The sequence below is a fragment of the Mustela putorius genome, unplaced genomic scaffold (assembly GCF_011764305.1).
Source record: "Mustela putorius furo isolate JIRA1106 unplaced genomic scaffold, ASM1176430v1.1 tig00003949_pilon_pilon_pilon, whole genome shotgun sequence".
Taxonomy (NCBI): Eukaryota; Metazoa; Chordata; class Mammalia; order Carnivora; family Mustelidae; genus Mustela; species Mustela putorius.
The window spans coordinates 420,889-444,773 of record NW_025422093.1 but is presented as its reverse complement, the minus strand read 5'-3'; the positions used below and the strand labels follow the sequence as shown (position 1 = coordinate 444,773).

At 35.7% G+C, this 23,885-nt stretch overlaps 1 protein-coding gene across 3 annotated transcripts in view; it reads right to left on the bottom strand.

The window, feature by feature from the left end:
• Positions 1–23,885, bottom strand: part of CTNNA3 (catenin alpha 3) — a 1,821,555-nt gene that overhangs the window by 1,644,207 nt on the left and 153,463 nt on the right. For all 3 annotated transcript variants that reach the window (XM_045069885.1, XM_045069887.1, XM_045069886.1), the window contains exon 4: positions 20,711–20,877. In XM_045069885.1, coding sequence (XP_044925820.1) covers positions 20,711–20,877 — 167 coding nt within the window. The remainder of the gene's footprint in view (positions 1–20,710; positions 20,878–23,885) is intronic.

Genomic DNA, 23,885 nt, shown 5'->3' with positions numbered 1-23,885 from the left:
GTTGGCAGGGGTGTGAAGAAGGGGGAACCCTCCTACACTGTTGATGGGAATGCATGATGGTGCAGCCATTTTGGAAAACATTATTGAGTTTCCTTAAGAACTTAAAACAGAGCTACTCTATGACCCAGCAATTGCACTGCTGGGCATTTACACCAAAGATACAAAAGTAGCAATCCAAAGGGGCACCTGCACCCCAATGTTTATAGCAGTAATGTCCACAATAACCAAAACTATGGAAAGAGCCCAGATTGCCCTCAACAGATGAAGGAATAAAGAAGATGTGATGAATATATGCAATGGAATACTACCAAGCCATCAAAAAAGTGAAATCTTGCCATTTACTACATGGAAAGAACTGGAGGGTATTATACTAAGCAAAATACATCAACCAGAGCAAGACAGCTGTCATATGATCTCACTGATACGTGGAATTTAAGAAACAAAAAAGAAACATAGAAGAGAAGAAAAAATAAAAGACAAAACCAGAGGAGGAGAAAAACTGTAAGAGACTGTTAATCACAGGAAACAAACGGAGGGTTGCAGGAGGGGAGGGGTGTGGAGGGATGGGGTAAATGGATGATGGACATTAAGGAGGGTATGAGATGAAATGGGCACTGGGTATTATATAAGACTGATGAATCACAGGCCTGTACCTCTGAATCCAATAATACATTATGTCAATTAACTGAATTTAACTTTTGAAAATGTTTAAAAAAAAAAAGAATACAGAACATAATTGGACCTGAGGTCTAATTTAGAAATACTCCTATGGAGTTGAAAGCACATTGGTCTTGAAATCTGGATTCAAATCCTTACTATGCCATTTAATAATTTCATAATTTTGAACAAGTCACTACTATTCCAATTTTTTATTATTATCTATAAAATGGGAGAAATTGTCCTTACTTGCCTACTTTTTATAAGGTTGTTGTGAAATCAGCAGAGGAAAAATAGGACATTCAAGTGACAAATATTTATCATGGGCCTGGCAATATGCCAGACATACAGGAAATTGATAAATATAAAAGAGGAAGAGTTCTTGCCATAATAAAATTTATAATCCACCTTTATAGATTACCGCTTTGTAAATTTTAAAGATCCACAAATTGTAAAAGATCACTGTCATTAAATTCATCACATCTTTCGGCAGTGAATGACTGAACAAAAACAGTCATCCAACAATTATTTATTGAAAGAAAAACCAAATACTATATGATATCATTTACATGTCACACCTAAAACTAAAAAAACACCTAAGCTCACAAATACAGAGAACAGATTGTTTGGTTGCCAGATGCAGGGGTGAAGTGGGTGGTGGGAGTCAAAAGGTACAAAGTTTATAACTATAAAATAAATCAATCATAGAAAGGTAATGTACAGCACAGTGACTACAGCTAATAATACTGTATTTCATATTTCCAAGTTGCTAAGAGAAAAGAACTTTAAAGTCCTATTATAAGAATAAAATTTGTAACTATGTGTGGTAACCGATGTTAAGTAGACTCGTGGTGATCATTTCACAATATGTACAAATATTGAATCATTATGTTGTACACCTGAAACTAATACAATGTTGTATGTCAATTATACCTCAATAAAAAGAAACTTTTTACTGAGCATCACCTCAGTGCAAGGCATTTACTGTAAGAAATAGGTCATTGAGACTTTTTTCTTTAATACTGCTGCAAAATTTATTTTATCATTTTAAAAATTTTTTTGTTGTAACAAATCAACCCTCCTAAAAATTTTTAGGTATACATCATTGTTGACTATACATACAATATTCTACATGAGATCTCTAGTTTGAATAAAACTCGCTTAATTGAAACTTTATGTCCATTGATAACTAATTCCCCATTTCCACTTCATATCCCCTAGCAACCACCAATCCATTCTTTGAATCTATGATTTTAACTATTTCAGATACCTCATATAAGTGGAAGAATATGGTATTTGTCTTCCTGTTACTGGCTTATTTTATTTAGCATAATGTCTGCATCCTTGTTGCATATCAGAATTTCCTTCTTTAAGACTGAATAGTATTTCACTGTACATATACCACATTTTCTTTACCCATTCATTTTTTAATGAATATTTAGATTTTTTCCACATCTTGACTATAGTGAAGAGTGCTGCGGTGCACATGGAAATGCTAATACCTCTGAGATCCTGATCTCAATTCTTTTAGATAAATACTTAGGAAATGGATTGCTGGATCATAAAATTGTTATATTTTTAAATTTTTTAGGAACCTCCATACTATTTTCCATAGTTGGTATTCCATTTTGCATTCCCATTAACAGTGTACAGTTCTTCCAATTTCTTCACATCTTCACTAATACATGTTATCTTATTGCTTATAACAATTTTGCTGACAGATGTGAAGTAATATCCCATTGTAATTTTGATTTTCATTATCTGATGATATTGACACTGAGCATTTTCTCATATACCTGTTGGCCATTTGTAAGTCTTTGGAAAAATATCTATTCAAGTCCTTAATCCATTTCTTAATAGGGTTATTAGAGTTTTTTCCTAGTGAGTTGTAGAGTTCCTTTTATTTTTTGGATTTTAACCCATTATTGGATATATGGTTTACAAATATTTCCTCCTATCCCACAGACTGACTTTTCACTATGTTTTTTCCTTTGTTATGCAAGTCTTTTTAGTTTGATCTAGTACCATTTGTTTATTTTTCATTTTGTTGCCTTTTTATGTCATATCCATGAAATTATTGCTAAGACCAATATTATGAAGTCTTCCCCCATGTTTTCTTCTAAGAATTTTACAGTTTTAGGTCTGTAAGTTTCTCTTATGGTATGCATATCTGGCTTTGGTATCAGAGTTCTACTGGCCCCACAAAATGGGTTTGGAAGTGTTCCTTACTCCTCGGTATTTTGGAACAGTTTGAAAAGGACCGTCATCAATTCTTTAAATGTTTTGTGGAGTTTGACAGTGAAGCCATCCGGTCCTGAGCTTCTAATTCTTAGAATATTTTTGATAATGATTCAATCTCCATACTAGTTATTAGTCTGTTTAGACTTCCTGTTTCATGATTTAGTGTATGTTTCTAGGAATTTATATATTTCTTCTGGGTTATCTAATTTGTTGGTTTATAATTATTCATAATAATCTCTTATGATCCCTTTTATCTTTATGGCATCGTTGTAATGTCCCCCCTTTCATTTCTGATTTTATTTATTTGAATCTTCTCTCTTTTATTCTGAGTCCAGCTAAGGATTGGTCAATTATTTTTAAAGATTTTATTTTTAAGTGATTACTATACCCAACATAGGACTTGAACTCACCCTGATATCAAGTCACATGTTCTACTGACTGAGCCAGTCAGCACCCCATGGATTTGTCAATTTTTAACTGAGGTATAATTGATATATAACAGTGTATTAGGTTCAAGTGTATAACATAATGATACAATACTTGTACATTTACTGAAATGATCACCACAATAAGCTATTAACATCTATCACCTTACAGAGTCACAGAATTTTATTCTTGTGATGAGAGCTTTGAAGATCTACTCTCTTAGCAACTTTCAAATATGCAATGCATATTATTAACTATAGACAATATGTTATACATTATATCTCCATGACTTATTTTGTAACTGGAAGTCTGTACCTTTTGATTCCCTCCACCCATTTCTCCCACCCCTACCCCTGCCTCTGGCAACCACCAGTCTGTTCTCTGTATCTATGAGTTTAGTTTTTCTTTTTGTTTTTTTCTGTTTTTATTTCTGTTTTTGTTTCTGTTGTTTTTGGGGGGTTTTTTGGATTGTGATAATTACAGATTGTGATAGATAAAGTGAGATTAGATGGTATTTATTTTTCTTTGACTTACTTTACTTACCATAATGTCCTTGAGGTCCATCCATGTTGTCACAAAGGACAAAATTTCCTTCTTTTCTATGCTGAATAATATCCAGTTTTATACTTAGACCAAACTTTCTTTGTCCATTCATTGGTTGATGGACATTTAGGTTGTTTCTGTATCTTGGCTATTATAAATAAATGTTGCAATGAACACGATGGTACACTATTCCTGGTTGGTAGCATTTTTTTTTTCTTTCAGCACTTTGAATACATCATCTCATTCCTTTCTGGCCTACATGATTTCTGCTGAAAAATCCACTAATGATCTTATAAGAAGTCCCTTTTTCTTTTTTTTTTTTTTTTTTTTTTTTTTAGATTTTATTTATTTATTTGACAGAAAGAGATCACAAGTAGGCAGAGAGAGAGAGAGGAGGAGGAAGCAGGCTCCCTGCTGAGCAGAGAGCCTGATGCAATCAACCAGAGAGTCTGGGATTCAATCCCAGGATCCTGAGATCATGACCTGAGCCAAAGGCAGAGGCTTAACCTACTGAGCCACCCAGGCGCCCCTCCCTTTGTTTTTCAACAAGACTTCTTTTTGCCTTTGACTTCCAATATGTCTTGATGTAGATTTCTTTGGGTTCTTTTTTGGGGTGTTTCCACCTATTTGGGGTATTTTCGGTCATGTTTTCTTTGAATAAACATTCTAGTCCTTTTTATATCTTCTCCCTCTGGGAATCCTATAAATGCATACACTATTCTGTTTAATGGTATCCATAAATCCTTTAAACTGTCTTGTTCATTTCTGTTTCTTTTGCTCCTCTGACTGAATTATTTTCAATGACTGGTCTTCAAGTTTATTGATCCCTTTTTTTTTTCCTGATCCTTTTTTCCGACCTTATATCATCTGCTATTAAAATTCTCTAGTGAAATTTTCAAGTTAGTCATTGTGTTCTTTAGCTCCATGATTTCTGTTTGGTACTTTTTAATATTTTCTATCTCTACTGAAATCCTGACTTTGTTCATGCATTGTTTTCTTGACCATTTTTCTTGAGATTGTTTCTTGACCATTTTTATGACTGCTAATTTTGAACTCTCTATCAGGTAAATCATATAACTCTATTTCATTAGGATCAATTTCTAGATATTCACCTTAATCCTTTGTTTAGAACAACAATGCCTGATTCTTCACTTTGCTTGATTCTCTGTGTTGATGCCTACATATTACAAAAATTAGGCACGTTTCCTAGTCTTTGTGGACTGGCCTCATATAGAAGACCCCCAACAATCAGCCTGATCTCTACCAACTTTCTCCTTCCCGAGAGAGAAGCAAGCTGCTATGGTTCTTGTCTGCCTGCTGTGTGCTAAGCCAAAGAAGTATAGAATGGGCTGTGGTGTCTACCAATCTCTTCTAGATTATGCTAGACCCAGCAGAGCTCCAAGACTAGCAAGATGGAAACCAGTCCTCAGAGGATTTCCCTAAGAAAAGTTGGAGTGCTGAACCATGAACCAACCCCTTCCCTCGACTTGGAGAACCTGGAGCTAAGGTCTCTTACTGATTGTGGTGCTATGCCAGGGGCAGAGACTCCAGTGAGATGTCCCAAATCTTCCTACTGAAGCAAGAACGGAATAAAAATTTATGGATTCTTCATTCGGTTGAGCTTTCAACTGAATCACAAGGTCCCAAAGATTTGAGACCAAAGGTTTGAGTTGACACTATAAACCTTCCCCAAGAGATATCATACAAACCTATTGATTCCTCTAATGCTTATTTCTTTTTTTCTGACGTATAATTAATATACAGCATTATATTAGTTTCAGATATACAATGATTCAGTAATTCTATATATTTCTCAGTGCTCATCAAGATAAATATACTCTTAATCTCCTTCACCTATTTCACCCATACCCCCACCCTACTCCCTTCTGGCAATGAACAGTTTGTTCTCTATATTTAAGAGTCTGATTTTTTTGTTTGTCTCTTGTTTGTCCATTTGTTTTGTTTCTCAAATCCTGCATATGAGTCAAATAATATAGTATTTGTCTCTAACTGACTTACTTCACTTAGCATTATACCCTCTAACTCCATTCATATTATTGAAAATGTAAAGATTTCATTATCTTTTATGCCTGACTAATATTCTCTCGTGTGTGTGTGTACACACATACATACACATACATCTTCTTTATCCATTCATCTTTCAGTGGACACTTGAGTTGCTTTCATATATTGGTTATTATAAATAGTGCTGCAATGAACAAAGGGGTGCATATATCTTTTTTAATTAGTACTTTTGGTGGTTTTTTTTTTTTTTTTTTTTTTTTTTTTTTTTTTGCGTGAATACCCAGTGGTGGAATTACTGGATCATATAGTATTTCTATTTTTAATTTTTTGAGGAGCCTCCATACTTTTCCTCTACAATGGCTATAACAATTTTCATTTCCAGTAACAGTGCATGAGGGTTCATTTTCTCGACACCTTCACCAACACTTGTTATTTGCTATGGTTCTGATTTTAGCTATTCTGAAATGTGAAAGGTGATATTTTATTGTGGTTTTGTTTGACATCTGCCCTAGAAGCATTTTTCTAGATATGGCTCCTCAAGCAAGGGAAACAAAAACAGTTTTTACTTTTAAACAAAAGTAGTTTAAAATATTAAACTACTGGGACTACACCAAAATAAAAAGCTTTTGCATAGTGAAAAAAAATCAACAAAACAAAAAAGGCAGCTTATTGAATTGGACAAGGTATTTGCAAATGATATATCTGAAAAGGAGTTAATATCCAAAATACGTAAAGAACTTATAAAACAACTCAACCCCAAAAAAACAAGTAATCTCATTTAAATGCGCAGAGAACCTGAACAGATATTTTTCCAAAGAAGATATATACAACAGACACAGGAAGGGATGCCTAATATCACTAATCATTAGGAAAATGCAAGTTAAATCCTAACACTTCTTTCTTGATTCTTTCCAAATCTATTTTTTGTCTTATTTGCTCTCATGAGCTCTAAACATATCTTTTAGTATCTTATCTTATATGTGCCTCAAGTCCAATATGACTGAAACTCATCAACTGCTTCTCCTCTATATAAAACTGAAAGCCAACATCCTCGGTGCCCAACCAGATTCCTGAAAGACCACTTGATGCTTCCCTTTTGATTTGAACAGATTCCAATCACTTTTCAAACTGCAGACTTTTCTTCCTTCATCTCTCTCTCATTCATTCTCTATCCCACCCCACCATTTCACAACCAGATGTCAGTGTCAGCCTAATAACTAGCCCCTCTGCTTCCGCTCTGGCCACTTTGTTCACTGCTGCCAGTGTACTGGTCCCAACATGCGAATCTGTTTATATCATATTTATGCTTAATGTTCTTTAATGGTTCCCCCTTAGCTTTCAGACTATAGTTTAACTTTTTAAGTTAGCACACAGGACTTCCACAAGTAGGTCTATACCTACCTCTCAATCTCCAAATCTTTTTCATTTTTAAACATTTTGTTTTTTATTGAGTTTTGAAAATTCTTAATAAGTTCTGGGTATAGGCCATTCATTATATAAGTGGTTTGCCTATATAGTCCCCCAGTCTGTGACTTGTCTTTTCATCTCCCTCCCTCTCTCACTCTGAGTATAGGTGGCACACAATATTACATCCATTTGAGGTATACGACAGTGATTCTTCATCTCAGGCCTTAGAAGAGTTACAGGTCTTTGAGCATGTACTGTTCCTGGAGTTAAAATGCTTTCTTCCTCCACCACTTTCTTTTTTTTTAATGAAAAATGTTTAACTTTATTAATAATCAGGAGATTGAGACCAGAATGAGCTACCATTTTATATACAGCCAGGTGGCAAAAATTAAGAACAATGTTTTCTGAAGAATTTTTTTTTTTTTTTTTATTAGCACATAATGTATTATTTTTCTCAGGGGCACAAGCATTTGATTTATCAGTCTTATGCAATCCTTCATTGTATTTAACCTTATTTTTTGTATGCACATAAGTTTTCCTTTCTTTAAAATTTTGAGATACAGTTTCTTCTAACAGACCAAAATATACCCTAAGACTAGCATATGGCTTTGTTCTAGTCTCCAGCCTGATCACATTCTTTTTTTTTTTTAATTTAATTTTTTCTTTCTTTTTTCAACCAATTTCTTATCTTATCAGTTCCTTTTTTAAAACCTTTTTAAATTTTTATCTTTAGTCATACTCCATACCTTCATTGTGTTTACATCTACCACTTTCTTTGTCTAGTTAACTCTCCAAACCTGACCATGCATTCCTCACTCAAAACACTTTCTCTTGATAAAACAGCCATCATGCTTTCATAACATCTTACACCAACTTTTATCATGTAACTTACATTAATTTATGTCCTAAGTTCCAGGAGGAAAGGACTGTGGTATTATTTTTCCAAATTTGAATCCCTAGCACACAGTAGTGATCGGCACAAAAACCAAACATTTGCTGAATGGATTAATTAATCAAATTGGAGCTACCTGGAATGATGCTGGTTCTTTTTGAAGTTAAATTTTTATATCACTCAAATTTCCTTTGTCCTTAAAGTTTTCATCTGAAATTCAGCATAAATCCAATAATATCCACTTTATTTGTCTCCATTTTCTACTTCCTCCCATTCTATCTTCAATACCAGTCTAGAAACCGGGTTTTTCTTTAAACCTTAATATCTCTGTATATATTATGCCTAGGATCTTCTACAGAATATACTTGGCTTCTAATAACTCTTAATAATACAGTAATTTCTGTCTTATAAGCTTGATATTTTTAATAAGAAGTAGTTTTAGAAAGACTTTGCTGGCAAAATAATAATAGAAGGTGGTTTCAGAAAACCTGGGCTACCAATATGGTAATGTGTGATTTTTCTGTCAACATTATGAATATTCTTCATGTTCAGAATAATTTGTTCACTAGAGAGATGCTCTATATATCTATGTAGAAAATATTAAAGATGTAGTTCACATAAGTAGTTATTAAATACCAGACCCATTTCTTATAATGACAATGGTCTACCCCCTAATCCAAAGGTACCCACCTTTCCATTTAAAAAATAAGTAAAACCCAAGTATGACAAATGGAAGAATTTGGAAAACTTAGTTCAGAACTCAAATTTATTTCCCTTCATTTTTTAGGAATAAGGGCACTATTGTACTACAAGAGTCAAAAGAGCAAGGTACCATGGTGGCAAAAGGTAGGACAGGAAAAGGAAAGAAAATGAAAGAGAACACCAGTTCTTACCATATAATTTACATATTATATCATTTAATCTTTACAAGATCCTTTCAAAGTATTCAGAGTATTATTATCCTTAAAGCTCAGAAGAAGAAACCAAGGCCACAGATTTTAACTTTCCCAAATTCACCCAGCTAATCAACAAAGCCAGTATTCAAGCAAGGTCCCTCTTCAGCCAAAAGCAATGTTTTTTTCTCTACATTGTCTTGACCCATATTGAAAGTAAGAGACATCCCAGCCAATTTCAACTCAAATAAAATTAACCCTTATAAAGTCAAAATGTCAGTAAAATAAGGTGTGGTATTTTGAGAAGTATAAATAGTAAAGTTCAAAAAAAGGTAAGCAGTACCAAAAAAGAAATTTTTAAATTCCTATGGAAAATTATGAGCAACCATGGTAATAAAGCCAAATTGCCTTTCCAAGTTTCTATAATTAATTTAGTATTGAAAAATCATCATTCTTTTTTCTATCTTCTGTTACCTTTGATTTAGACCTATTACACAGAGAAGAAAACGTATTTTCTTAAGGAACTAGATGACTTTAAAACTGTCAAATCAGGAGTCTTTGATGTATTTAATTATATATCAACTCTATGTTGGTTGACACAGGGAATTCCATCAAGATTTACTCAGGGGACCATGTTTGCACTGGTTGGAGATCTCAGTCTATGTTCTCATGAATGCTTGATCATAATGATCGTAATGACATTTCTGCGGGCAGTCTCAGTGGAAAGAAGATAATTAAATAAAGATAAGAAAATATAAGGAAGTCAAGAAATGTATAGCTACAGACAATCAAGAATTGAGTCATATCTCATTGACCTGACATTTAAGGGGAAATATACCCTAATAGGTATAAAAAATCCTGTAATTTAGGAAAAACCCATTGTAAGGAAGAAAAGAGTAAGGCCACAAAAGAAGACACTGTGATAGCATAGAAATTCCTTGGTACTATGGAATAAAAATAAATTGAAAAATGTAGCACGGAATTGTGTTGGGGAGTGGTGTGGAAGCCCGAAATGAGCAGAAGATTGCATGAAGTAGTAAGATATAACTGGAAGAAAGGAGAAGAGGCAGGCCTTTTTCTGTTCTATTCCAAACAAAGGCAAGAAATAAAAATGTGGCCTACTGCTTTTGAAAGAAGAGTGTGTCCAGAAGAAGAAATCTGTACCTGTAAAGCTGATGCTCTCCCCCTAAAAAAATCTATAGTAAATAATTATATAGTATATGTATGTGAAAGAGAAGAGACATAGGTGACTACAGAATTCTTCTTAGGGAAATATCTATATACTGAGGAAAATACCTTAAGGAGTAATTAAGATATAAAGTAATATATGAGAGGAGTCCCTGGGTGGCTCAGTCATCTAAGGGTCTACCTTCAGCTTAGGTCATGATCCTGGAGTCCTGGAATCAAGCCCTGCACTGGACTCCCTGCTCAGCGGGGAGTCTGCTTCTCACCCCACTTACATTCAAGCTCTCTCGCTCTCTCTCTCTCTCTCTCTCTCTTATAAATTAATAAATAATCTTTAAAAAAGGAAAGAAAGTGATATATGAGGGCACAAATCAGCAGACAGAAATTTATTACATTCAAGTGAACAGGAATTTAAGGATGTGAGGGAGAACAAGGAGAGTAGGTAGGGGAAAAGGATGTGGTAAAATAATAAGATGAAGTTGTTAAAGAACTTTGAAGATTTCTAATATACAGATTAGAGCCACTCAGCATATAGTGTTACAGTACAGAACCCCCTCCCTTCTACTTCCCCAAATTTCTTTAAGGTTTGCAATATACATAAATATGCCTTGTCTGGGAGTAATGGACTCTTTGTGTGTGTGTCTGTGTCTGTCAAAATCAAAAATCAAAAAAGAGGGGGAAGGTCAATTTCCAATTAGCATACTATAAAATAGGGATAGAAAGACCATTCATAAACTAAAACAATTCAGTGGGAGCAAAATCTTGGAACCAGAGATGATCCTGAGAATATAAACCCCATAGAAATCTTGGGGGAGAATATTATAGTTGATAGGACATAGAATTAGGGTTCAAGCCAATTATATCTGGATCTTAAGGGCAAGGAGATCCCAGCAGACAAGTGATTTACAACCAAAAGTAAGTGGATTGTGAGTAATTTAAAAATGAATGTTAAAAAAATATAAAAAGAAAGAAAAGGAATGAAAGAACGCGAGCAATTGCCACTTGGAACTCTTATGGGGTTATTAAAAGTAAGTCATGCCAAGCCAACCTCGTTTCCTTTATAGCTGCGGTTACTAGACTAGTAAATCTATAATGCCACAGATAATACATCTTGATTTCAGCAAAGCTTTTAAGAAAGTGCTTAATGATGAAATAAACACGGTTTATACAGTAGCCTAATAAAGCAAGTCTGAGGCTCATTTCAACAACTTTACTCAATGTTAATGTTTGGAAGGAGCATGATAGAAGAGGAGTAGGAGATTGAAATACCATCCGGTCCCAGGAGTTCAGCTAGACAGTTATCAAACCATTCTGGTCACCTACAAATTCAACAGGAGATAGAAGATAAGAAGAGCAGCAATTCTAGGAACAGAAAATCGACCTCTTTCCAGAAGGTAGGACATGTGGAGAAGTGAATCCGAAACAAGAGGAATATAGACTGTGGGGGGGAGGGGCCAGTTCCTGGCAAGGAGAGCAGTGGAGCACAAAATCAGAACTTTTAGGAGTCTGCTACACTGAGGGATGTCACTCCAAAGGCTAAGCAATGGGGTGGGATCCTCACAGGGACACTATTGTCTCAGGACCAATGAGGCAACAAGAAGTCCGGGGGTGTCTGAGTGTGGCACAGCTGCCAGGTATCAGAACGGGAAACCAGTTGCAGACACGGAGCCAAGGAGTGGGCTCTCAGCTCAGGGTTACCTTAAACAGTGATTTGAGGCACAGTCCGGTCACTACTCTTCAGGCAGGGACCACACAAGTAGAAGATCCAGAGAAAGCCCCTCCTTCCTCCTCCAGGAGGACAGCACAGGAACAAACTGCAGGAATCTGCTGGGTTTGGAAACTCCAAACAGGGCCATGCACCAGACAAAAATGCTCCATCACGGGCCAGGTGAGACAGAGAACAGGGACATGGGAGTGATTGACTGCTTTTCTCTGAGAGCGCACTGAGGAGTGGGGCTCTGAGCTCTCTGCTTCTCCGGGCTGGATATTGGGAGGCCGCCATTTTCATTCCCATCCTCCAAAGCTGAAAGGAAAGCCTTCAGGGAACAAAAGCTAGCAAAAGTGAACCCAAGCAGATTACTTAGCCTGGCCCCTGGCAAGGGTGATGCAATTCTGCCTCAGGCAAGGACATCTGAGATTCACTACAACAGGCCCTGCCCCCAGAAGATCAGCAAAAACATCTGGCCAAGACGAAGTTCACCAATCAATGAGAACTGTGGAACTCCAGAGCTAGGGGAAAGCAACATATAGAATTCATGACTTTTTTCCCATGATCCTTTAATCTTTTGAAGTTAAATTTTTTTATTGTTTCTTATTATATTTTTTAATTTTTCCTCTTTCCTATTTTAACATATTTAACTATTTTTTCTTATCAATACCCTTTTAAAAATCTTTTTAAATTTTTATTGTTATTTTTCTCCCTTCATTGTATTTAAACTTATTTTTTGTATACATATAGATTTTTTTTTCTTTAAAATTTTGCGATACAATTTCTTCTAACAGATCAAAATATACCCTAAATCTAGCACATGGGTTTGTTCTAGTCTCCAGCCTGATCACATTCGTTCCTCGTTTTTTTTTTCTTTTTTCAACCAACTTCTTATATTATCAATTCCTTTTTTAGAAACTTTTAAAATTTTTATCTTTACAGTCATATTCCATCCCTTCATCATGTTTACCCTTATTGTTGTATATACATAAGTTTTTCTTTCTTTAAAATTTTGGGAGGTAGTTTCTCCTAACAGACCAAAACACACACAAAATCAAGTATGTGGCTCTGTTCTATTCATCAGTCTCTCTCTCTCTCTCTCTCTCTCTCTCACATACACACACACACACATTTTATTTCTTTTCTTTTTTTTCCCCCATTCTTCTCCCCCTGGTTTTAGGCCTCTTCTGATTTGGTTAGTGTATATTTTTCTGGGGTCATTGTTACACTTTTAGTATTTCATCTTCTCAATCACCTATTCTTATCTGGATAAAATGACAAGACAGAGAAAACACACACAAAAAGAACAGCTAGGGACCTAATCAATATGGACATTAGTAATATGTCAGAAACAGAGTTCAGAATGTTGATTATCAAGGTACTAGCAGGGCTTGAGAAAAGCATGGAAGATTTTAGAGAATCCCTTTTGGGAAAAATAAAATCCCTTTCCAGAGAAATAAAAGAATTAAAATCTAACCAAGTTGAAATAAAAAAAGCTATTAATGAGGTACAATAAAAAATGGAGGCTCTTACTGCTAGGATAAATGAGGCAGAAGAGAAAACTAGTGATATAGAGGACCAAATGGTGGAGAATAAAAACGCTGAGCAAAAGAGAGCCAAACAACTACTTTAACATGAGGGGAGAATCGAGATAAGTGATACCATAAGACGAAACAGTATTAAAATAATTGGGATCCCAGAAGAAGAAAGAGAGAGAGAGGCAGATGGTATACTGGAGCAGATAATAGCAGAGAATTTCCCTAATTTGGCAAAGGGAAGAAGCTTAAGAATCTAGGAGGCACAGAGAACCCCCCCTCAAAATCAATAAAAAGGGTCCACACCATGTCATCTAATAGTAAAACTTACAAGTCTCTGACAAAAAGAAAAGCCTGAAAGCAGGACAAGAGGTCTGTAACATAAAATGGTAGAAATATTAGATTGGCAGCATGGGATCCGAAGGGGCACATGCACCCGAATGTCTATAGACGCAATCTCCAAAATAGCCAAGCTATGGAAAGAGCTTAGATGTCCATCAACAGATGAATGGATAAAGAAGAGATGGTACCCCAAGGCAAATAACATTATATGTTAATAAGAAAAGAAAAAAATGAAAATTGCCTTTTCCTATTACCTTGGTTCTGTGTTCCTCAAGAAAGCAAAACTAGGAACAATGAATGGAAACAGCAAGAAGGCAGCTTTAAGCTCAGTTTGAGGAAATTAGAACAGTTCTAATTAGAAATTAGACAGTTCTAACAATTAGAACTGTCCAAAGTCAGGTTCACTGTCTCACAGAATTGAGACTGCTATTACTGTTAGACAGTTGTGTATTGCACACTGTATTGTAGGAAAGAGTCTAATCTACGTCAATAAGATATTAGACTGTAAGGACCCTGACATTTCTCCTCCAAAATTTTTTAATCCAAGAAGAAATTTAATATATTAATAAATATTATTAGAAATACAGAAATAGGGGCGCCTGGGTGGCTCAGTGGGTTAGGGCCTCTGCCTTCGGCTCGGGTCATGATCCCGGGGTTCTGGGATCGAGCCCCACGTCGGGCTCTCTGCTCAGCGGAGAGCCTGCTTCCCTCTCTCTCTGCCTGCCTCTCTGCCTACTTGTGATCTCTCTGTCAAATAAATAAATAGAATCTTGAAAGAAAAAAAAAAAAGAAATACAGAAATATTCTACGGGGCTCCTGAGTGGCTTAGTCAGCTAAGCATTCAACTCATGGTCTCAACTCAGGTCTTGATCTCAGGGTCCTGGGTTCAAGTCCTATTTTGGGCTCCATATTGAGTGTGGAGTTATTTTTAAAAAGAAGAAAAAAGAAATATTTTAAACCACTATTTCCCAAAGTATGGTCTGAGAAAGTTCCAGGATTAACATATTATAAGGGTCCTAAGGTTAAAAAATTGGAGAAACTCTGAGTTATGCAAATTAAATACATTTCTTCACTTCAATATTTCTCACCAACTTTTATGTGCTTATGTGCATCAAAAATATTCAAAGAGAATTTCTATATGCAGCACTGACCATAAAAAAAATCTTTTCTTCCATGTTGCATATTTATAAGACAGGGTCTGTAGAATACTTTGGGGTGGAGGGAATGTTATGCCAAATAATTCTAAACTTGATGACATTCAAAAAATTCCATTTGTCCACTTTTGTCAAAAGAATTCAGTTAATTATGCAATTTAAATATTAATTTTGTGGGATGTCTAAGTGGCTCAGTAGGTTGGGCATCTGCCTTTGGCTCGGGTCATGATCCCAGGGTCCTGAGATTGAGTCATGCATTGGTCTCCTTGCTCAGTGGGGAGTGTGCTCTCCCACTGCCTGCCACTCCCCCTGCTTGTGCTCCCCCTCTCTCTAAAAAATAAATAAATAAAATCTTAAAAATAAATAAATAGGGGTGACTGGGTGGCTCAGTGGGTTAAAGTCTCTGCCTTCGGCTTGGGTCATGGTCCTAGGGTGCTGAGATCGAACTCCATATCGGGCTCTCTGCTCAGCAGGGAATCTGCTTCCCTTCTTTCTCTATGCCTGCCTCTCTGCCTGCTTGTGATCTCTGTCTGTCCAATAAATAAATGAAATCTTTAATAATAAGTAAATACATATGTATATAAATTTTTCATAACAAAGAAATAATGAAACACTATTACAATTCACCACAAAAGGTCTCCCCTTTTTCTTAGATGAGGTAACATTGTTGTACTAAACACACTGATAAGTATCTTAAATGATGTACCCTAAACTCAGTCTCTGATACCAACAAATATAGGAGAGAGTAGTTAGAGTTAAGAACTCCCCCTCCTCCTGACATATCTGAATTCCTTTAATAATCTATTATAAGCCCATGAACTTGTCTATACGCTTGTGAAAGGTATTTATAATTAAGGTTGTCCTAACCCATGGAGTACTATATTCCAAAAAGGTTTTTTTTTTTCTATCACCTTGAGCAAATTTCTTAAATAAATATGCCTGGTTTTTTTAAACTTTAAAATAAAAATCATAATCATATGACTGTTGTTGAAGACTGAATTAAGAAGATAATCCTGCATCATGCTTATTAGCAAATTATAAAAACTCAGTAAATATTAACTATAATTTTATTGCAAAAAATAGTACTTTGTTTTGTTTTGATCTTCAGTTATTCCCTGCTTCATTTGAAAGACATAATGTGTGTGAACTACCCAGCACTATGCCTAGCAATTAGTGGTACTCAACTAAAATTGGTAATAGAGGTATTTGTGGTCTTGAATATACACACCATTACTTCTTAATCAATTATGAGGATAGCAATTCTTACCTTTCATTCTGCTCTATCTCAACAAATCTAGAGTCTAAAATGCCGGAAAACTGGGGTCATTAGAACTACGAATTACCTGGCACTTAATCTTTCATACCTTACTTCTTGATTACAACATTTCTTAGCATCTGTATTCACATATGAAAAAAAAATGAATGTCATAAATGTTTAGGGATTTGTCTACAGTACTATTTCCAGTATCTAACAAGAACCAAGAAACAAGAAACACTACTTAATTATCTCACCTACAAATCCACTAGTATACAGCTTCTGAAGATAAAAACTATACTCTTTCCTAAAAAACTTTTTCCTATACTCTTTCCTATACTCTCTCCTTATCTAAAACAACAAAAAAGTGCCAGCTTGTTTTTTTACAGTAATAAAACTAACAAAAGAAAAGGAATGTGAAATTATAAAGGGAAGGTTCCATTAGTTTAGTGTTATGGTAAGCATTAAAGAGTAAGATAAAGATGCAAAGAAAGGTTTAGCTTAGCAATTAGAGAAAATGATTTTAATAAGAAGGTCAATCAGACAAGGCCATCATTTGCTTAATGGAAAAGTGATACTACAGTCATCAGGCACCTTATGAATATGCAGATGTATTTATGGACAGAAGAGTAAAAGTCCTAATGCAGGAAATAGATCAGAGACTCCAAAGGATTGTCTGCAATCTTCTTACCTGGACATTATTAATGACTTGGTCAAACTAAATAAATTAAGAAAGTAAAAAGGGCTCTAATAAAATTCTCTTTCTACTAAAACTTTTCTAAATGATTTGTCTAGCAAAATAAAGCAAGCAAGATATCTTGCTGCCTTTGTAGTATCTAAGTAAAATTATATTCTTTACTCATATTAAATCAATTTATACATTTTTCATATGGATTACTACAGATATCACAGACAACCTGCAAACATGCACACTTGATCTTGGATCAAGAGTAGCTGGCAAATAGCATTCATTTATAAAGTAGGACAAACTTTCTTGTGTCTTAAATTTTAAAGTTTTTCTTTTTCAATTATATATTTATTATTTATATTACCTATATAATCCTATTTATTTCTTTATCAGTGGGCCATCTTCTATTTTTCAATCTACCACTGGCTTTAAGACAAACAATCCTAAAATTTGAATAGGACCACCAGAGACCCCAAATAGTCAAAGCAATCTCAAAAAAGAACAGCAAAGCAGGAGGCATCACAATTCCACCTTCAAACTATATTGTAAAACTGTAATGATCAAGACAGTATGGTACTGGCACAAAAATAGAGACACAGATCAACGGACCAGGATTAAAAAAAACAAAACAAAAAAACCAAAACTATATGGTCAACTAATCTTTAACAAAGCAAGAAAGAACATCCAATGGAAAAAAGACAGTCTCTTCAACAAATGGTGTTGGGAAAAATTGACAGCAAAATGCAAAAAAATGAAACTGGACCACTTTCTTATCCAATATACAAAAATAAATGCAAAATGGATAAAAGACCTAAATGTGAGACAGAAAACCATCAAAATCCTAGAGGAGAACACAGGCAGTGTTCTTTGATCTCACCCACAGACAGTGTTCTTTGGCCTTGGCCATAGCAAATTCTTATGAGACGTGTCTCCAGAGCAAGGGTACAAAATCAAAAATGAACTATTAGGACTTCATCGAGTAAATCTTCTGCACAATGAAGGAAACAATCAACAAAACTAAAAGGCAACCTATAGAATTAAAGAAGATATTTGCAAATGACATATCAGAAAAAGAATTAATATCCAAAATCTACAAAGAACTAATCAAAATGCATACCTAAAAAACAAACAATCCAATTTAAAAATGGGCAAAAGTCACAAATAATCATTTTTCCAAAGAAGACAACCAAATGGCCAACAGACACAAGAAAAGATGCTCAAGATCACTCATCCTCGGGGAAATACAAATCAAAACTACAATGAGCTATCCCTTCACACTTATTGTAATAACTAAAATCAACAACTCAAGAAACAACAGGTTTGGCAAGGATGAAGAGAAAGGGGAACACTGCTGCATTGTTGGTGGTGATGCAAACTCAGTAGGTGCAGCCACTGAGCCTACTGTGGAAAATCATATGGAGATTCCTTAAAAAGTTAAAAATAGAACCACCCTAAGATCCAGCAATTGCACTATTAGGCATTTACCCAAAGAACATAAAAATACTAATTCAAAGGGATACATGCTCCCCAATGTTTACAGCAGCACTACCAACAATAGCCAAATTATGCAAAAAGCCCATCTGTCCATCGACTATTGAATGGATAAAGAAGTTGTGAGATCATATATATATATAATCTCACAACTTCTTTATATATTTTTATATAAATATATAAATTTTATATATTAATTTTACATAAATATATAATATATAAAATGTTTATATATATATTATATATATATAATATATATATATATATAATTTTTTTATACAAGTCCCTCCCGATTTTCTTCCTGTCTCCCCCATCCCGGCTCTTCCAAAACCCTCTGTGAGCTAGAAACTGCCCGGCCTCCAGCGAGCGCCAAGCCAACCCAGCGCCAGCCTCTGCGTGATGTCACGGGTTGCCAGGCAGACAGCCACACTGCTCCTGCAGGCACAGCAGGGTGGTGTAGTGGCTGCAGTCAGAGGGAGACGCATGGCTGGGAGCCTCCCGCCCTATCTGCCTGCCCGAGTGCTGTATCCAGAAGTACAGAGGAGGACAGAAATTCAGAAGGGGGGACAGAGACCTTGATGGAAAGGGAAGCAGGGAGACAGTGGGGAAGAGCACCTGGCTGTCTCAACAGAAGAAGCGACTCCTGATCTTGGGGTTGTGAGTTGGAGCCCCACGTTGGGTGTAGCGATTGGTTAAAAATAAAATATCTTTTTTTTTAAAAGATTTTATTTATTTACTTGACAGAGAGAGATCACAAGTAGGCAGAGAGGCAGGCAGAGAGAGAGAGGAGGAAGCAGGCTCCCTGCCGAGCAGAGAGCCCGATGCGGGACTCAATCCCAGGACCCTGAGATCATGACCTGAGCCGAAGGCAGCGGCTTAACCCACTGAACCACCCAGGCACCCAAAAATAAAATATCTTTATAAAAAAGAGAGACAGACAAAAATTGAATTGAACCAGCAATGCCTGCATCTGAAGCCCTTTACCGCAGCCTTCAAAGCTCAGCCTGATGTGGCTCTGAACACCTCTTCCATCCCCTCTGTGGTCTACCTTGCCTCCGCCTCACTGTCTCTGCACGTCAGAAGGCCTTTGCTGAGTAATATTCATACATATATCTATATATACACATATATATGCTAAGAAAAGAATGAATTCGGCATTTGCAACAACATGGGTGAAACTACAGAGTATTGTGCTAAATGAAATAAGTCAGTCAGAGAAAGACAAACCATATGATTTCACTGAACTGTGGAATTTAAGAAACAACACAAATGAGCAAATGGGGAAAAAGAGAGACGCAAACCAAGAAACTATCTTTTTTTTTATTATGTTACGTTAGTCATCATACAGTACATCATTAGTTTTTGATGTAGTGTTCCATGATTTATTGTTTGTGTATAACACCCAGTGCTCCATGTAATAATGCTCTCTTTAATACCCATCACTGGGATAACCCATATCCCTACCACCCTCTTCTCTGACAGGGTCACATGCACCCCACTGTTCATATCAGGAATGTCCACAATAGCCAAAGTGTGGAAGAAGCAGAGATGCCTTTCAACAGATGAATGAATAAAGAAGGTGTGGTCCATATATACAATAGAATATTACTCAGCCATCAGAAAGGATGACTACTTACCATTTGCATTGACATGGATGGAACTGGAGGGGATTAAGCTAAGTGAAATCAGTCAAGCAGAGAAAGACAATCATTAATATGGTTTCCCTTATATGTGGAACATAAGGAATAGCATGAAGGACATAGGAGAAGGAAAGGAAAAATGAAGTAGGGGAAACCAGTGGAGGAGATGAACCATGAAAGACTATGGACTACAAGAAACAGAGTCTTAACTGAAGAGGTCAAAAACTGAAGAGAACAGATGGTTGGTAGTGGGACGGGTGAAATAGGTAACAGGGATTAAGGAGTGCACTTCCTTAAAAAACAAAAAAAGGAGTTCACTTGTGATGAGCCCCAAGTGCTGATTCACTAAATTGTATGCCTGAAACTATATGTTAACATTTAGTTACATAATATAACACTATATGTTAACTAGAATTTAAATTAAAAATCTAAAAATTTTAATAAACAAAATAACTTCTGGCTTTGTTCTTTTGAGTTATACAAGAGTTGCACAATCTAATTGAATTATCTGCTGGGCGACATTAAGAAATGAAGGTGAGGTTGGGATGCACTAGGATTAATACCAGTTTCAGAAAATGGAATTAGAAGTGAGAACAATGCCAAGGTAAACTAGCCATCTTTTACTTACAGCTGACACGTGCTGCAAGAGACTCATGACATCTATCATGTCTGCGAGGATAAGGAGTCTGGTAACTGCAGCCAACAAGGCACGGGCAGCTTGAACCACAGCCTCCCTTTTGGGGAGATAACATGGATCATCTGCAAATCTCTCAGCTGATACTTTCAGAGCTTCACCTGAAAAACATAACAAAAATAATATACTTTAAGTTTCACCTATACTTAAATGTTTAAGCATTTATCATCTTAATTACAACTACATTTTATGACTAAGCATAATATTAAAATAGTGTCAGTTGACACTAGAACACAGTTTATAAACAATGGAGTTTATAATTGGCATTTGTTTTTAATAAAGGCTCTGGAGTTTAAGAAGCATGATACCATCTTCCTGCAAGAGAACTATGTTCAGCTGACTAGCAACATCTACTAGAATTGCTGTCAACTTCTGTATTTGCTGAATCTCATTTGCTATAAAAGGTTTCATTACTAAGACTTCAAAACAAGAAACAATCTTGTTTATAAAAATAAGGTAAATCTTCATTGAGTTACTTTCCAAGTCAGTGTTAGAGAAGAGCTAGCCTGGACACCTAGGTGGCTCAGTCAGTTAAGAGTCTGCCTTCACCTCAGGTCATGATCCTGGGGACCTAGAACTGAATCCTGCATTGGGCTCTCTTTTCAGTGGAGAGTCTGCTTCTCCCTCTGTCCTTCACCCCACTCATGCTCACGCTCTCTCTCTTTCTCTCAAATAAATAAAATATTTTAAAAAAGAAAAAGAAAAAGAAAAGAGCCAGCCTTCAAAATAGGAACTCTCTGATAAAAGTTTAACATAGGCAGATTTTCCTAAACTGTCAGTATAATAACCTGCATCCTAAACTTAGTCATGGAAATTATATATAATAGTAGGTAACTGTTAAAATAATATACCTAAAATTTTTAAGATTTTTTCATTGAAAATACATCTTATGATAAAAGCAATGTGAACTCATTCATTTTTAAAAGTTCACAGTTCAAGGAGAAGTCCAAGATGGCAGAGGAGTAGGAAACCTTAATTTCATCTGGTCTCAGGAATTCAGCTAGATGGCTCTCAAACCTGCAAACTCAACTAGAGGGTGAAGAAAAGAATGCCTGTAACTCTACAAATAGAAAAGCAACCTCTTTCTGAAAGAATGGCAAGATGGAAAAAACTCACCTCAAAAAACAGAGAAAGAGGCAGTACTGACTGCCAGGGACCTAATCAGTATGGACATAAGTAAGATGTCAGAATTAGAGTTAAAAATAACAATTATAAAGATACTAGCTGGTTTCAAAAAAAAAAAAAAAAGCATAGAAGACACTACAAAATCCCTTTCTGGAGAAATAAAAGAACTAAAATCTAATCAAGCCAAAAGCTATTAATGAAATGCAATAAAAAATGGAGGCTCTCACTGCTTGGATAAATGGGGCAGGAGAGAGAATTAGTGGTATAGAAGACAAAATGATGGAAAACAAAGAAGCTGAGAAAAAGAAAGATAAACAACTCTTGGATCACGAGGGGAGAATTCAAGAGATAACTGATACCATAGAGCAAAACAGTATTACAATAATTGGGATCCCAAAAGAAAAGGAAAGAGGAAAGGGGCAGAAGGTATATTGGAGCAGATTATAACAGAGAACATCCCTAATCTGGAGAAGGAAACAGGCATTCAAGTCTAGGAGGCACAGAGAACCCCCCCCCCATCAATAAAAATAGGTCAAGAATCTGACATATGATAGTGAAACCTACAAATCTCAGAGACAAAGAGAAAATCCTGAAAGCAGCTTGGGACGAGAGGTTTGTAACCTACAAGACTAGAATCATTAGACTGGCAGTAGACTGTGCAGGCAAGAAAAGACTGGCATAATCAGTGTTCTAAATGAGAAAACATACAGAAACAGCCTTACAGGTAATACAAAAGCACAAAATTCACATCTTTCAATAATTACTCTGAATGTTAATGGGATAATGCCCCAATCAAAAGACACAGGGTACCAGACTGTATGAAAAAACAAGACCCACTGATATGTTCTCTGGAAGAGACTCACCATAGACCCAAAGACACCTCCAGATTGAAAGTGACACGGTGGAAAACCATTTATCATACTAATGGAAATCAAAAGAAAGCTGGGGTGACAATCCTTATACCAGACAAATTAAATTTTAAATCAAAGACTGTAATAAGAGATGAGAAATGACACTATATCATAATAAAGAGTCTATCCAACAAAAAGATCTAACAATTATAAATATTTATGCCCCTAACATGGGTGCAGCCATTATATAAACCAATTAATAACTAAATCAAATAAACACATTAATAACAATAAAATAATAGGGATTTTAAGATCCCACTCATGCAATGGACAGATCATTTAAGCAAAGGATCAATAAGGAAATAAAAGCTTTAAATGACACCCTGGAGCAGATGGACATCACAGATATATTCAGAACATTCCATCCCAAAACAAAAGAATACATATTCTTCTCTACTGTATGTGGAACATTCCAGTATAGATCACATCCTGGATCACAAATCAGGTCTCAATTGGTACCAAAAGAATGGGATCACTCCCTGCATATTTTCAGACCACAATGCGCTGAAACTAGAACTCAACCACAAAAGGAAAGTTGGAAAGAAATCAAATACATGGAGGCTAAAGAGCATCCTACTAAAAAATGAATGGGTCAGGGGCCTGGGTGGCTCAGTGGGTTAAGTAAGCCTCTGCCTTCCACTCAGGTCATGATCTCAGGGTCCTGTGATCAAGTCCCGCATTGGGCTCTCTGCTTGGCAGGGAGCCTGCTTCCTCCTTTCTCTCTCTGCCTGTTTCTCTGCCTACTTGTGATTTCTGTCAAATAAATAAATAAAATCTTAAAAAAAAAAAAAAGGAATGAATGGGTCAACCAGGAAGTTAAAGAAGAATTTTTAAAAATTCATGGAAACAAATGAAAATGAAAATATAACTGTTTAATAACTGTGGGACACAGCAAAGGCAGTCCTGAGAGGAAAGTATATAGCCATATGAGCCATTCTCAAGAAACAAAAAACATATCGGGCACAAAACCTAACCCTACACATAAAGAAGCTGGAGAAATAACAGCAAAGAAAGCCTAAACCCAGGAGGAGAAGAGAAATCATAAAGATCAGAGCAGAAATCAATGAAATAGA